Source organism: Sminthopsis crassicaudata, chromosome 5, assembly GCF_048593235.1.
Source record: "Sminthopsis crassicaudata isolate SCR6 chromosome 5, ASM4859323v1, whole genome shotgun sequence".
NCBI classification, from domain to species: Eukaryota; Metazoa; Chordata; class Mammalia; order Dasyuromorphia; family Dasyuridae; genus Sminthopsis; species Sminthopsis crassicaudata.
In genome coordinates, this window is record NC_133621.1 from 15492986 (window position 1) to 15507744 (window position 14759).

At 41.9% G+C, this 14759-nt stretch overlaps 1 protein-coding gene across 2 annotated transcripts in view; it reads right to left on the reverse strand.

Annotated features, from left to right (window-relative positions):
* Nucleotides 1–14759, reverse strand: part of HIBADH (3-hydroxyisobutyrate dehydrogenase) — a 134240-nt gene that overhangs the window by 99354 nt on the left and 20127 nt on the right. For both annotated transcript variants that reach the window (XM_074270726.1, XM_074270727.1), the window contains exons 3-4: nt 11080–11189; nt 9110–9231 (exon numbers count right to left, since the gene is read on the reverse strand). In XM_074270726.1, coding sequence (XP_074126827.1) covers nt 9110–9231; nt 11080–11189 — 232 coding nt within the window. The remainder of the gene's footprint in view (nt 1–9109; nt 9232–11079; nt 11190–14759) is intronic.

Below are 14759 nucleotides of genomic sequence, written 5' to 3' on the forward strand. Positions count from 1 at the left end.
CAAAGATCAAGGCTTCTACCCAGTCTCTGGGGTAAGCTTCTTGGCTATCACTATCTCAGGCCTCCTACCATCATCTGGTTCTGGATCCCCTGCAGAGAACCCAGAAAACTGACGGAGCATGCTACCGTAAACCAACCTAAAGAGGGAAGGGGGGAAATAGGGTACACAGGCACTAAAGTAAATTGCTTCCAAACCTTGATCTCAAAAGAAAAAAAGGATTCCATCTGATCCTGGGAAAGAAACAGGCATAAAAACAGAGCTCTTTCTTTTTGCTTCATTGAGACTCTATTTCATGGAAGATCATTTTTGGCTACTGACACTAAAAGATTCCATTGTGAGATAAGTGTCCACAGGGCAGGATTTATAATGTTACCTGGTAAATAAATGCTTTCAGATCTGATTAAAAATGAGAGCTTTCACTGACCAGACATAAACGCAAACTGCCAACACAAAATAACTACTGCACCTGGAGCATGAGGAAAGCTGCCAATTTTCCCTAGTATGGGAAACATTTTCTGGAAATTTTATTACGAAGATTATTTACATGCATTTTTATTATATTAGACTTTTCATGAAATGAGGGGTTTTTTAAAAGAATTTTTAAAAAGTAACTGTAAAAACAACTACCAAATATAACAAGATGCATGCAAAACTGCCCAAGGAAGAATATTTCTAAGAAAATCTAGAATTTATCAGCTAATGAAAGTCACTTGAATACTGTACTCCAGTAAGTAAGGTGTCTAAGAGAATAAAATCAAGATGAAAAACTTGCTTATTCTGTAGTATTAATTATTAATTATTCACGAAGAATAACAATTTCATGGAAAATGTGCAACACATTTCCACAGTTGGGAATATGGAGAAGTCAAAGCTTGAGAGGCCATCCTAAGATGGGCAGAAGTTAATTTGTCTCTACGGCCTAGTTGAAGGTGAGCTCCTGGGGGACAGGGGACAGCTATTTTTTTCTATTTGTAAACTGAGGCCTTAAGGAAGTAGGTAGCACAGTGGTTGGCATGCAGGACTCGGAATCCAGAAGACTTGAGTTATAATTCTGCTTCAGACACACCTCTCTCTGCCTCAGCTCCCTACCTCCTAGGGTTGGTGTGAAGATAAAAGGAGATAATACTGGTGAAGTCATTTCCAAATCTTTTCTACAGTGCTCTACGATCTATTATTGACAATAATAACAAAAGCAATTTCTGTCCAACTTGGAGCATTTTCAAACGGCTGTCCCCCATGCCTAGAATGCTCTCCTTCCTTTTCTCTGACTCCTGATTTCATTCAAACCTGACTAAACCCCCTGTCCTCCAGAAAGCCTTTGCCAGTCACTCTTCGTTCCAGTGCTTTCCTTCCCTTGGTTGATTATTTCCAATTTGTCCCTATGGACAGGGACTATCTCTTGCCTTTCTTTATAGTTCCAGCATTTAGCAGAGTTCCTAGAACACAGTAAACCTTTAATGTTTACTGACTGATGGACAAGGTCATTTTCAAAACACAGAGAAAAGAGATGAAAAAAATAGAAAAAATAACCTACTGGAGAGAGCAACATATCAGACTTATCTAAACCTGGGAATCCCAAAAGCATTTTTAGGAAAAACTGGAATATGTAGACATGAAACGAAATTGATTCTATATCAGGAAATGTTGGTGATTTAAAAACAAATAAAAAAAATTATCTATGAAAATAAATATTTAATTTTTTTAAAAAGAACTAAAATAAGAGTCTTTGCCATCACATTTGTACTATATTTCCTATGTGCCTAAAATGCTGTTTACAGAAGGAAAAAAGGCTCAAGAAGCCAGAGAAGCAGGACCTGATTTCCTATAAACAAACAGAAGGCATATGGTGCAACATATATCTAAAAGGAGTTAGTGATCAATTTTTCAGAAAGTCTCAGAAGAGAGAAAATTTCCATAAAAAAGAATTACAAATGATGTTTTCACTGGAACTAAAATATTTGTTAATCCCTATCAATGTTGGCCTGTGAAGATCACATTATTAAAAATATGAAACAGAATCAACCAATCCTAGATTTAAAGCTAGGTGGAACCTTAGAGATCACTTTCTCTAACTTCTTAATATTAAAAGAGAGAGAGAGAGAGTATACTTAGAAATTGACTGAAGGCCAAATAAAGAGCGAATAGAAGAAAAAATTTGAACCTGTGTAAAACAATAACATCAACAACAAAAATTAGACAAATTATCTTTGAGAAGCTAAGATTTATTGATTAATGTAGGTCATGAAAGGGGAAAAGTAGAAAATGCAAGCTCTCAATGCAGATTCTGAAAACTGAGCAAACATCAAGCAAAACCTGACTGGCTAGACTTAGCCATGAGGAGCTTGTTACCTTTTATAACCCGACAGACGACAAATCCCCATTATGCAACTGCAGACCCTGAAATATCCTTCAAAATCAACAAATAAATTGCACTGAAACCTGACCGCCATCGCTGGCAGAACTGCTGCCCACGGTCACACAGTCACAGCGGAGATCCAGGCCAATGAAACAGTAAGATTTTAATGGATGTCACTATACCAAAGGCTAACAGAGTCCAAACTATGTGGAATAAAAAGTTTTCAAATAATAAAGACCTCACGGAGGAAATTAAAATCAAGTTATCATCATTCATCTTTCAGAATTATCCCAAAGATGCTTTCAGGGAATCTAAAAAAGGTATACTAGCAAGTCAGGATTTTTTTTTAATTATAAACTTATTATAAACTTTTATAATCTTTTTATCTACCTGTACAATAATCCATAGAATGTTATATTTAAAGGAATAACATAGAGTAATTTGTCCCAGAGTCATTTCTATTTGAACTCTAGAAAATCTTGAAAAAGATGAGAATAATAACACTCATCTTCAAAGATTTGTTACTTTGTCAAGAGAACTCCTTCCACCCAAACAGACAGATCCATCCAGAACTAACAGTTTCCAGGAATTATCTGAAATTTAGAAAACTGGGTGACTTGTCTATGATGATACAGACACAGTAGCTTTCAGAGGCAGGACCTGAACCCAGGTGTTCCTAACTCCCAGTCTCCTACTCTATCCTATAGCAGCAATGTCAAACATAAGGTAGTCACTACACTCCTGTGGATGGCAGAAACTAAATTAAAATGTAATTGGGAAATATTTGAAAATTTCAATACAGTAAAAAATAAGTAACATCACATTTTAAAAGTAAGTCAATGTGCAGCCCACTGGGATCCTCCTGTAAGCACTTAGAGGCCTTTATTTCTATTTCAGCCCTACCGCAGGCTGCTTCTCCATTAGTAGCAGCTGAAGTCATACAACACATTAAAGTACATTTAGCTCCTTACATATATTATCTCATCTGATCTTTGAAACAATCCTGGGAGGGAGATACCATGCTACCCATCTTACAGATGAAGAAACTGAGATTGAGGCCCATGAAGGAGCTGTCCAGGGTCATAGGGCCATCGGCAGCAGTGGCAGGCAGCACTCAAACTGCAGGCTTTTGGGGGGAATTTCTATAGCACACCACATCTTTTTTTGGTAATACACTCGACTAAAAAGTGAAACAAATAGGAGATTCTGATATAAAAGTTTTGGTTTTAAGAAAGCATTTGACTCATCTATGCCAAATATCACTTTCAAGAGTTTCTTTGGACAAGCCTCCTGAGAAATGCAAAAGTATACAGGATTGTATAAGAGAGCAGGACTCCCAACTCGTTCAACAATCTGCTGGATCCCAGTATCAATCGAGGGGTCAAGCACGTATGTTTACCTTGGATGTTAGGGAAAGCGTCCAACATGAGGTTCAACAGAAAAAGTTTCCTAAAAATCTTTCAAAAGCTATTTTTTGTAGATGACATTGTCATTCAATAAACAAAGTCTCTAAACATTCTAAAGCCTCCTTGGTGAAATCCAGACTAATGCAAAAGACACTGGCTTAACTATTCACAATGAAAAAATAACATGGATGAAAAATGCCAACTGCCAAGACTATAATACACAGCCAGCTGGGAAGCCCAAATTAGTCCATCAATGAAAGTGTCTTGGACAAGTACAGCAGATGGATAATTATTTGGGACAAACCGAAGAAGAGATCTGGCTGAATTTCATTTAGGAATGATTCAGTGCCTTTAATGACCCTAAATTATTCCTAACAAAAACAACAGCATCCCCCCGCTTTGTGCTATCCTAGCCCCTCCACTCCCCTCAAGTTAAAGCCGCTCATTCTTCAAAGGCATTCAGAATTTTTTGAGACTCAATTGACCAGGGAGACTTCAAGGCCCAGATTCCTGCCACCACCAGAGCCCAAAGGAAATATCCAGAGAAAATACCCAGAGGAAATATCCAGAGGAAGTGCATAGAGGAAGTACCCAGAGGAAATATCCAGAGGAAATACAGAGAGGAAGTACCCAGAGGAAGTGGCCAGAGGAAATGCCCAGAGGAAGTACACAGAGAAAGTATCCAGAGGAAGTACACAGAGAAAGTGTCCAGAGAAAGTATTCAGAGGAAATATCCAGAGGAAGTGCATAGAAGAAGTACCCAGAGGAAATATCCAGAGGAAATACAGAGAGGAAGTACCCAGAGGAAGTGGCCAGAGGAAATGCCCAGAGGAAGTACACAGAGAAAGTATCCAGAGGAAGTACACAGAGAAAGTGTCCAGAGAAAGTATTCAGAGGAAATATCCAGAGGAAGTGCATAGAAGAAGTACCCAGAGGAAATATCCAGAGGAAATACAGAGAGGAAGTACCCAGAGGAAGTGGCCAGAGAAAATATCCAAAGGAAGTACCCAGAGGAAATATCCAGAGGAAGTGCACAGAGAAAGTGCCCAGAAGAAGTGCCCAGAGAAAATATCCAGAGGAAGTGCCCAATGGAAGTACCCAGAGGAAATATCTAGAGGAAATACATAGAGGAAGTACCCAGAGGAAGTGGCCAGAGGAAATGCCCAGAGGATGTACACAGAGAAAGTGTCCAGAGGAAGTACCGAGAGGAAATATCCAGAGGAAGTGCACAGAGAAAGTACCCAGAAGAAGTGCCCAGAGAAAATATCCAAAGGAAGTGCCCAATGGAAGTACCCAGAGGAAATATCTAGAGGAAGTGCCCAGAGGAAGCCCCAAGAGCTCTGATACTTGAGCAGCAGATCATGGCAGGTAACTCAGATGAGAGAGATGACAAAAATCAGTGGAGTCCACCTTCTAATGTCTATCCTTGTTGAAAAAAATCCTTCTCCGACTATGACTAAAAAAACCTTTTTATTAAGTGTTAAATGAGTTAAAGTATCTCCAGACTGAGTGAAAAGCAACCTCCTAATATTACTATCTAACATAAACTATGAAATGCAATGGTCACAGAACCAAGAGAGCAAAAAATTCAAGTGTCAAGGGAAGGGCCAGGTGGCCAGAAGCAGGCGCCAACACGGCCCCAATTATGAGCTGTCTGGAATACCTGGCACAAAAGCCGTCCCTGGGGAAATCTAGACTAAAGAAGAGAGTAGAACCATCACATACTGAGAACAGACGGAACAAACAGAGTGGCCCAGGGATAACCTTGACATGTCAAGAGAGCAAGAAGAAGAAAACCTCCCATGTTTCTGAAAAATCCTTTGTGGAAAGCTTGAGTTAAAATGTGGCCAGTTCCGGCTGGAGAGAAAGGATCTGCAGGCTGTGAGCCCACTCCAGGGAAGGTGAGCCAATGTGGAAGACACTCTCCGAAGGATTAAGAGTAGACAGCTATGGCCTGACGTCTCTGACAGGACAGCCTAACACCCAAAGAATACCTTCTTTCAGTCTTCCAAAGTACCCCACTTTGTAATAATTTCCCTCTTCATTCGAAAAGGGAGAAGAGAAAGCAAAACAGTGGAAAAGGAAGCACAAGGACCATGACAGCATAATGAAACTGATTCAAAGAGGCTGAATCAAGAGGTCCTGGTAAGGAGCGAATAAAAACCCATCTCAAGGGCAGAAGCAAAGTGTCAGAATTCAGTTTTTTGGTTTGCTTTTCACAGGTGAGAATCTCACCTGGAGCACTTTAAGAAATGGCCACACAGAAGAGAAAGGAATCAATGAAATGCTTCTAAAAATATACATGACAAATGCCAATTGAAGAATTTCTTAGTGGAATAATGAATCAGCCAGGTCACTGGGCTCACTGACTCAGGGACAATGCCAGGAGAAAACAGGTCCCTCTGTCCCCTTCTGCCATTCCACTCAGGACATCGTGTCTCTATCGAGGAGGTTCTTGTTTTGCCCGACACGGAGATGAGATGGGGATGTCAGGCACCAGGGGGAAGGACACAGTTCTCCCTGGGGTCCCACACTAGGAGGCAACCAAAATGGTTAAAGGGGGCAGAGATCCAGCTTGATCAGTTGGCAAGCACTTAGCAAGGGCAAGCTCTGTGAGACACTCTTAGGGGACGAGGACAAAACAAAACCATCCTTCCCCACTCCCCCACCCCCAAAGACCCAGCTCCATCCTTGGCCAGTGGAAGAACCTGCGGCCAGGTTACCAGGCTTCCGTCGGCCCTCAGGAACAAGAGATTGTGCACAGGTGGTCTTGGAGTAGAGAAGGCCAGAACGATTTCCTTCTCACTGATATCTGCCAAGGGCTGAGCCCAGAGCCTGAGACATAGGAGACAAACTTTAGAAACATGTGGGGCTCAGCTGTCCAACGGTGAAGGGCAGCGGATGCCCTCAAACTGGTCCCCCTTTTAAAAAAGAATAGAACCTGCAAATTCAAAGCCAGTGAACCTGACGGGTCCTGATAAAGTGCTAGATTACATCATGAAAAAGGGACTTATGGTTCTTGAAAACGAGAAGAGCTTCTGTTGAGGGGAAATCGAGCAGACTACAAAGCACACTTATTGCCTCGTGACAGAGGAGGGGGACTCCCAGAACACCACAGCACACATACTTTCAGACACAGTCAAGGTGATACTTATGCTGCTCCTGAATTCAGTTCTGTTGGACGGGGGTTTGAGAGTCATGGGGAAGAGACAGTGGTACTTTTTTTAAAAGCATCAATGAAAAAAAAATTTAAGTCATGCTAAGTTAAATTACTATCTTTTTTCCACCGGATTACTTGACCAGTTAATCAGGGAATGGTTATAAGCACAGTATATTTAAACGTCAGTCAAGCTTTTAACAAAGGATCTCAAGCGATTGTTTGAATAATCAGTTGGTCAAGCAACAAGAATTTATTAGGTGCCTACTGTGTGCCAGGCACAGAGGACATGAATGTAACAGCCACTGCCTCACTTGAAGAGATTCAGATGAGGCATTTTGGTGGATTCTAAACTACACGAACAGAACTGACCCAATGGGACAGCTCCCAAGAAAGGCACCAAAGAGTAGTTGAAGAAACTGCATATATCTAATCTGAAGATGAGAAGTCCTTGAGGGATGTGATAAATACCGTCAGATACTGAAAAGGCCATCGTGTGAAAGAGGAATTTCACTTTTTCTGCTTACTCCTAGGAGAAAAACAAGAAGGAGGGGACAAAACATGCCGCATGTAAGCTGGAGACTCCCCAACGAGGCGACTTCCCCACAAAGTAGAAGCAGCAGATAACATCTTACTGGAGGTCTCACACGTAGGGTGCAATGTTGTGGAGGGATTCTCATCCCAGAATGGGCTGGCCTGAACAGCCATGGAGGCTTTGCCCTCCTCAGAATCTGGGACTCTGAGACAAGCTCCTAAGTGGCCAGAATGGGAGAGGAGCGTTCTCAACACAGGGCTGACAGAGAGTCTGCATGGCCTCCTGGAAGCATGCAACCAAACAATCCACAGTTCAGTTTAACTAAGATGCATATTAAGAAAAAGCAGAGGGGCAAAAAACAAGGCTGCAAAGGGAGATGGCACTGCACCAGGTAGGAAGAGAAGGACCTTGAAAGAGATCCAAGGAAGATCTTGAAACTTGGGGGGAAGAAGGGAGGAGAAGGGTGAGTCCTGTGCATTAGGCAGATACACGAAGGATGAAGGGCAGCCTGGCACAAGGGACAGGAACCAAGAAAGCCCAAGGTTCAGGAATGGCCCCAAGTGAGCCATTGAACTTCTCAGGTCACTAGGACATAAATTGCAGAGAGAGCGCCAACCAATAGTGGCAGAGGGCATTTCCTCTTCTGGGAGTTCCCTGTACCACAAACATTACAGGCTCTGTCCTGGGCCCTCATCCAGATCTTTTGTGGATAGACTGAAGTGGTGAGAAACTGGAGACAGAGACAGACCAGGCAAGGAGTGACAAGACCCCGAACCAGGATACTGCCAGTGTGAGTGCCAAAGAAAGGGATGGGGTACTGTACATAAGTGGCCGAGCTGCAGACGATAAGCCAGTTAGCGAAAATCAAGGCAACTCCAAAATTCCCTAAGGGATTATTTTTTTAATTTTTCATTTCAAAAACACATTAATTTTCCAACAACTACAGTGACACTACAAGTCGTTCTGACTACTAAGCAGCCTAATTATAACAATACCAACTATACAAAAATAGACACCAAAATGTACAAGTGATCTTATCAAAGAGCCTGCTCATGCCCCCAGCTGTTTTCTAGCATAGATTCTAACCTTTTGGGCCAGGCTGTCACTCACCTGCATTTATAAATCTACCCACCTACCCACCAAGGCTCCGCAATCTGCTTTAGTTCAAGTAAATTAACAATCTGAGAAATTTAGTGTCGTAGTAATCCTTAAGACAAGGGACAGGCAGAGGAGCGGATGCCTAATTGATCCTAAAGCCAGGAAGGACAATTGTTACTGCTTCAGGTAGGTAGGCAGGCAGGCACACAGACAGACAGACTGATAGATACAGACAAATAAACAGGCAGACAGGTAGGTGCAGACAAATAAACAGGTAGATACAGACAAACAGGCAGAGAGACAGTCAAATGGATAGACAGAGAAGCAGGCAGACAGACAGATACAAATTAACAGGCAGACAGGTAGAGAAGCAGGCTCAGACAAACAGATAAACAGGTGGACAGACAAGAAGGCAGACAGACAGCTGGGTAGAAAAGCAGACAGAGAGACAGGCAGGCCAGCAAGTAGACAGACAGAGAGGTATATAGGCAGGCAAGCAGGCAGGCAGACAAGCAGACAGGCAGATGGGAAAGTATCTAAGTGTAACTACCACTCACCACCAGAGACAGGGCTATCCATGAAAACTGCTCCCATTTTTTCAACTTCCTTCGCCAGCTCTTTTGACACTGCAGGGTCAATTGTACTGGAGTCTATTAATAATGAACCTTTCTTCACTCTCCTAAAAAATACATAAAAATATGTTATTTTTCTGTTCTGAATGGACAGAGCACATTAAAAACATATGGAATGAGCTTTTTTGCCAATCCTTCCAAAGCAATGAAGCAGATTAAACCAAACTAATGCTCCTAATGTGGACCATTCTTCCACTCCCTGAAAATAAAGAAGACACAGAGAAAGGCAAAGAGCAAAAAGTCTCCCTGACATTGGTTTAAAAGAAGTGAGCCGACACGGCCATAACTAAAGTGAGTTTCTCTGTCCCCCATCATCCACACGTACAGACTGCACACTGCTACACACAGTTTCTCCTAGATAAACTATCCAAGCTGAAGAGGCAGGGAAAGACTGAGAGACAAAGACAGAGGCTGAGGGAGGAAGATGGAGAGACAGAGAGAAAAAGAGTAGAGGGGGAGGGCAAAGAGGAAAGGGACAGAAAGGGGGAAAGGGAAGGAAAGGGAGGGAGAAGCTGAGAGAAGGAAAGGAAAAGGGGGGAACACCTCTCTACCAGCACACCATCTCTTTATTTTGGGCATTGCGACTCTTTTTAAAATAATGACAAAAAGCCAGCATAATAATTGGGGAAATAAATAGTTTGAAAATAAAAAAGCTTTATATTAAAAAAAAAAAAAAAAAAAAAAGACAAAACTCGCTGAAAGAAAAGGTGACAAGCAAATAAATCTGGGGATCTCCTAGAGTCATCTTTTTTTTTTTTTTTTCCCTTCCCTATTCGTTTTGATGAATTAACATAAAAAGGGTTAAGAAAAAAATTCTTCCCATCTATCACCTTTCTCTACCAGGAGGATCAGGGTCTCTACCAGAAGGGCCACAAGGGGGCGCCACAGCGCACAGCAGCCCTGACTTCAACTTCATCCTCACTCACTCACTGGTCCAGGGACCCTGGGCAGGAGCCTTTTCAAAAATGACCCCTGTGTGCCTCCTTTTCCTCATTTGTAAAATGGGGCTAATCAGAGCACTCCCTGCAGTTCTGTGGAGAGGATAAAATCCAAGCGTATTTGCCAAAAGCTTGGCCCTCTAAAGGTGCAATCTGGGTGCAAGCACTGTCTTTTAACAACAAGAAAAGCAGAAAAGTCTCTTCAGGCAATCCAGAGAGAGAACTCTGGGGAAAAGGTGAATCAAAGCGGTGCATTTTCACCTCTTTTTTGCTATTGTTGTTTATTTGCATGGCTTTTTTTTTCTTTCTAATGTTTTTCTCCCTTTTGATATGATTTTTCTTATGCAGCATGACAACTGTAGAAATATGTTTAAAAAAAGAATTGCACGTTTTTAACCTATATAATGGAATGCTTACTGTCTTAGGGATGAGGAGGGAGAGGGAGAAAAATTTGGAACACAAGGTTTTGCAAAAGTGAATGCTAAAAGTTATCTTTGTATGTATTTAAAAATTGTATGCATTTATTTAACATGTATTGGTCAACCTGCCATCTGGGGGAGGGGAAGGAGGGGGGAAATTGGAACAAAAGGTTTGGCAATTGTCAGTGTTGTAAAATTACCCATCCATATATCTGGTAAATAAAAAGCTATAATAAAAATAAATAAATAATAAAAATTGTGTGTATTAAAAAAAAATAACTATTAAAAAATAAATATAAAGTCATGGCAATCAGAATATTTGGAAGATCTAAAACAACATATATAAGTGATACAAATACAGAAACACCTAAAGGGACTTGTGAGGGAGTGGGGGAATGGGTGGTAGAACTAATAACAATTAAAATAAACAAAGGAAAGCCCCCCCAAAAAAAAAACAAAAACAGAAAACCCATGGGGAATGTTGTTAATGGATGAACAGAAGAGCCTGAGAGTTCCCCATGACCAAGCGGACACGCACTTGAGAATCCCCTTGGGCCCGGTGTAAACTTCGAGTGCGTTGTGGCTGGTCGGCAACATCGTGATGATTCGGTCTGCTCTCTCTGCCACGTCTGCTGGGGAAGCCACCACCTTTGGGGAGACAGGACATGGGTCATGATTATAAATGTGAAGGGTGATACAGCACTCATCCACTCTGGCAGTTTCTAGAACGCAATGATGCAAAATTACAGTTACTTTACCAAAAGGGGATTCCTAAGATGATAGAACACATATGCTTATTTTGAGGTAACCATAAAAATCCAAGCAGCACTTCCCTGTCTAAAAGATACATTCCTTCTCTTCCTACAAATCCCGTTTCTATGGAATCAAAGTAGACTGTTTACTTTAAGAAGTGTGAAGGGAATGATGGGGGAAAGGGCAAACCATAGCGGTCTTGGGAACAGACACAGGAATCCCCAAGGGTTCCTCTAGCTTAGCCTCCATATCCGCTGGCAGATACTTTGGCTGGAAAACCCATGAGGAAGCTACATTACTGACAAGGCAGGTTTGTGGGAAGCCAAAGGAATCTGAAGGCAATGGGATGGAGCCCCTGCCCCCCTCATCTTCTAGCAAACAGCCCCAGGGAAAGGGCTTGTCAGGCCGAGGGTCAGCATTCGCTGGGACCAAGAGGGGGACTGACTGTCCCCTTGGGTGACTGTGGTAGAATAGAAGAAGCTGAGCCCCAGGGAACTGAAGCTTCCTGTAAACTGGGGCTGATTTTGGTTTGCCTTTCAGTCATGAGATGAACATGCAAGCACCTACTATCAATCAATCAATCAGCATTTCCTAAGGTCTTCTGGTGGCAAGCACTAGACTCTAAGGATGTGATCAATCAATATTTATTAAACGGCTACATGACTGATCAATGTTTATTAAATGGCTACTCTATGCCAAGCACTGGGCTAGACCCTAAGGGCGTAATCAATCAATATTTATTAAATGGCTACTATGTGGCAAGCACTGAGCTAGACCATAGGGGTGTGATTGAGCAACATTTTCTGTTTCTTTTGGGGAGGGGAGGACTTTCCTTTGATTTTGTCTGTTTATTTTAGTTGTTACTGGGAGCAATGACTACTATATGCCAAGAGGACTATGGGAACTGAGTGTGAATCACAACTTAACATTCTCATTCTTTTTTTTTTTTTCTTATTCATTTTCTTTCCTTTTTGAATTGATTTTTCTTGTGTAGCAAGACAATTGTATAAATGTTGGATTTAACAAATATTTTAACATGAATAACATATAATGGATTACTTGCCAGCTAGGGGAGGGGATGAGGGTAAGGAAGGGAAAATTTGGAACACAAGGCTATGCAAGGATCAAAGTTGGAAAATTATCCATGCATGTGTTTTGAAAATAAAAAGCTTTGATAAAAAAATTTAAAGGATAACAATTTTTAAGAAAGAAAGAAAGAAAGAAAGGGCCCATATTCACTAAAATTTTTACATCATCATTCTTTGAAGTAGAAATAATTAGATGTCCATCATTTGGAGAATGGTCAATAGATTGTGATACAAGAATATGATGGATTAGTATTGCATTGCAGGCAATGATGAATATGAAGAATTCAGAAAAGCAAAGAAAGACCCATATGAACTGATACAATATGAAGTGAGGAAAACAATACAACCAGTGACCATGACAATGAAAAGTGCCAAAAATGAAACTGAACACTGTCAAATTATAAAGATCAAACCTTAGTTCAAAAGAAGGGATATGAGAGTGCACATCTTTCCCTTCTTTGTAATCATGGGGGACTATGGGGTAGTACACTGCATATAATATTGAACTTGGCTAGTTGTGTTGAACTGTTTTTTTTTCTTTATAATAAGGAATTGTTCTCTGAGAGAGGAAGGAACATCACACTGAGAAATTAAGATGATATAAAAAAATTATGAAGATTTTAAAAAATGAAATGAATATCACAGAAAAACAAAGGGGAAGGGTTTTTGAAGGATGCCAGGATGGGCTTTCCCCTTCAACGGAAAACTTTAAGATTCTCTTAACTTTCTCAGCTTTTAATTAACTCTTTTTCATTTCTTTTGTATACCAAAGAGTGCACTGGATGACAAGTAAGGGCAGAGGATGCCCTCTCTATCCTGCCCAAAGGGCAGGTACCAAGCAGACCACACCTCTCCCGAGCTCCCAAACTACCTGACTCTGATGCCCCAAGCTTATTCCTTCTAGCCTGAAGATGCCCTGTGGCATCTGAGACAAGCAGTGACATAGAGGGCATCCTCAGTGTCACCCAGTCCCAAAGAACACTCTCTAGAACTCCAAAGAATCCTAACTTCAAAAGAGTGTGCAATGGCAATGTGAACCAGGGAAGGCTGGGTGAGAGAGCAAGAAACCTGGTGTGCAGAAAGAACAAGGCCCTCGAGCCCCTGGTTCTGCTCTTCACTCTCTCTGGACAAGATGAGGGCAAATGAATTCCCCACTTGGGGCCACAGATCTTCCTCCCTAAAACAAAGGAGTGGAGCTAGATGCTTCTAATTAACTTTTCTTCTTCTCAGGCTGACAGAGCCCATGTGCCCAAAGGCTGCCCAGGAAAATTAAGTCCAGGGCACCAGTGGGCCTGGGGTGCCCATAGCAGCATTCTCCAAGGCCGCAGAGGAGGCCTGAAGGCCTGTGGGGAGAATCCCATCATATTCAGTCCTTTCAAAGAGAATAAACATCAGCGAACCTCATCACCTGATCTAAGGTGCAGATCCCCCTAACTCAGATTTAACACCTTTTAATGGAGAAGGAAGAGGCACAGGGGGCAAAGCAATGGGCCCAGCCAGGACTCCTCTGCCAGAGTTCAGAACCAAGCTCTGGCATTCACCAGCTGAGTCACCCGGGCAAGTCACTGCACCTGGTTTGCCTCAGTTTCCTTGTCGTTAAATGAGCGGGAGAAGGAAATGGAAAATCTCTTCAGTATCTCTGCCAAAAAAATCCTAAATGGGGTCAAAAAGACTATGACTGAAATAACTGAACAACAAACAGGATGTGAAAGGGGGAGGGAGAAGAAGGGGATAGGAAGGAGGAGGAGGAAAAGGAAGAAGACAATGAGAAGAGAAAAGAATAAGGGGGGAAGGGGAGCACAACAGAGAAAAGGGGGAGAAGTCTGCCATGATACCCAAGATCCCCTGCAAAGGCTATGTCCCAAGTTGGGATTCACTTTCACTGGCTAGATAGTATCCAACACCCACAGAGTGTGGGGAGCAGAAGGAGCTGGAGGAGGACAGTCCAGAGTAAGAATCATGCTGATTGATTCCAGTTCCTAGAAAAAATGGCTACCAGAAGCAGGATCATCTTGATGAAGAGATCACTAAAAGGAGATGTCTCCTGTGCACGGCTGAGACTCATTTAGAAAAGACATGCTATCCCTTCTCGAAAAAAGTCTTCTAAGGCAAGTTCAGTTTTTTGGTCCTTAAATGACAGGTTCCATGTAAGCAAAAAGGGGTCAAGAATTCAGCAAAGAAAGATGACCACATCCTCCTCAAACTTCCTGCTCCAGGGTTTTCAAATCCCTAAAAGTGCTGAAGTCCATCATTGTTTCAGAACTACTTGGAACACAGCAAAATCTCCCTGCCAGCATCTTCAAGCATGTGGCCAATATGGTGGAGCTCACTAGGCCAAAGGCTTTAAAAGTTCTCAATTTTACAAGACCTGAGAGAC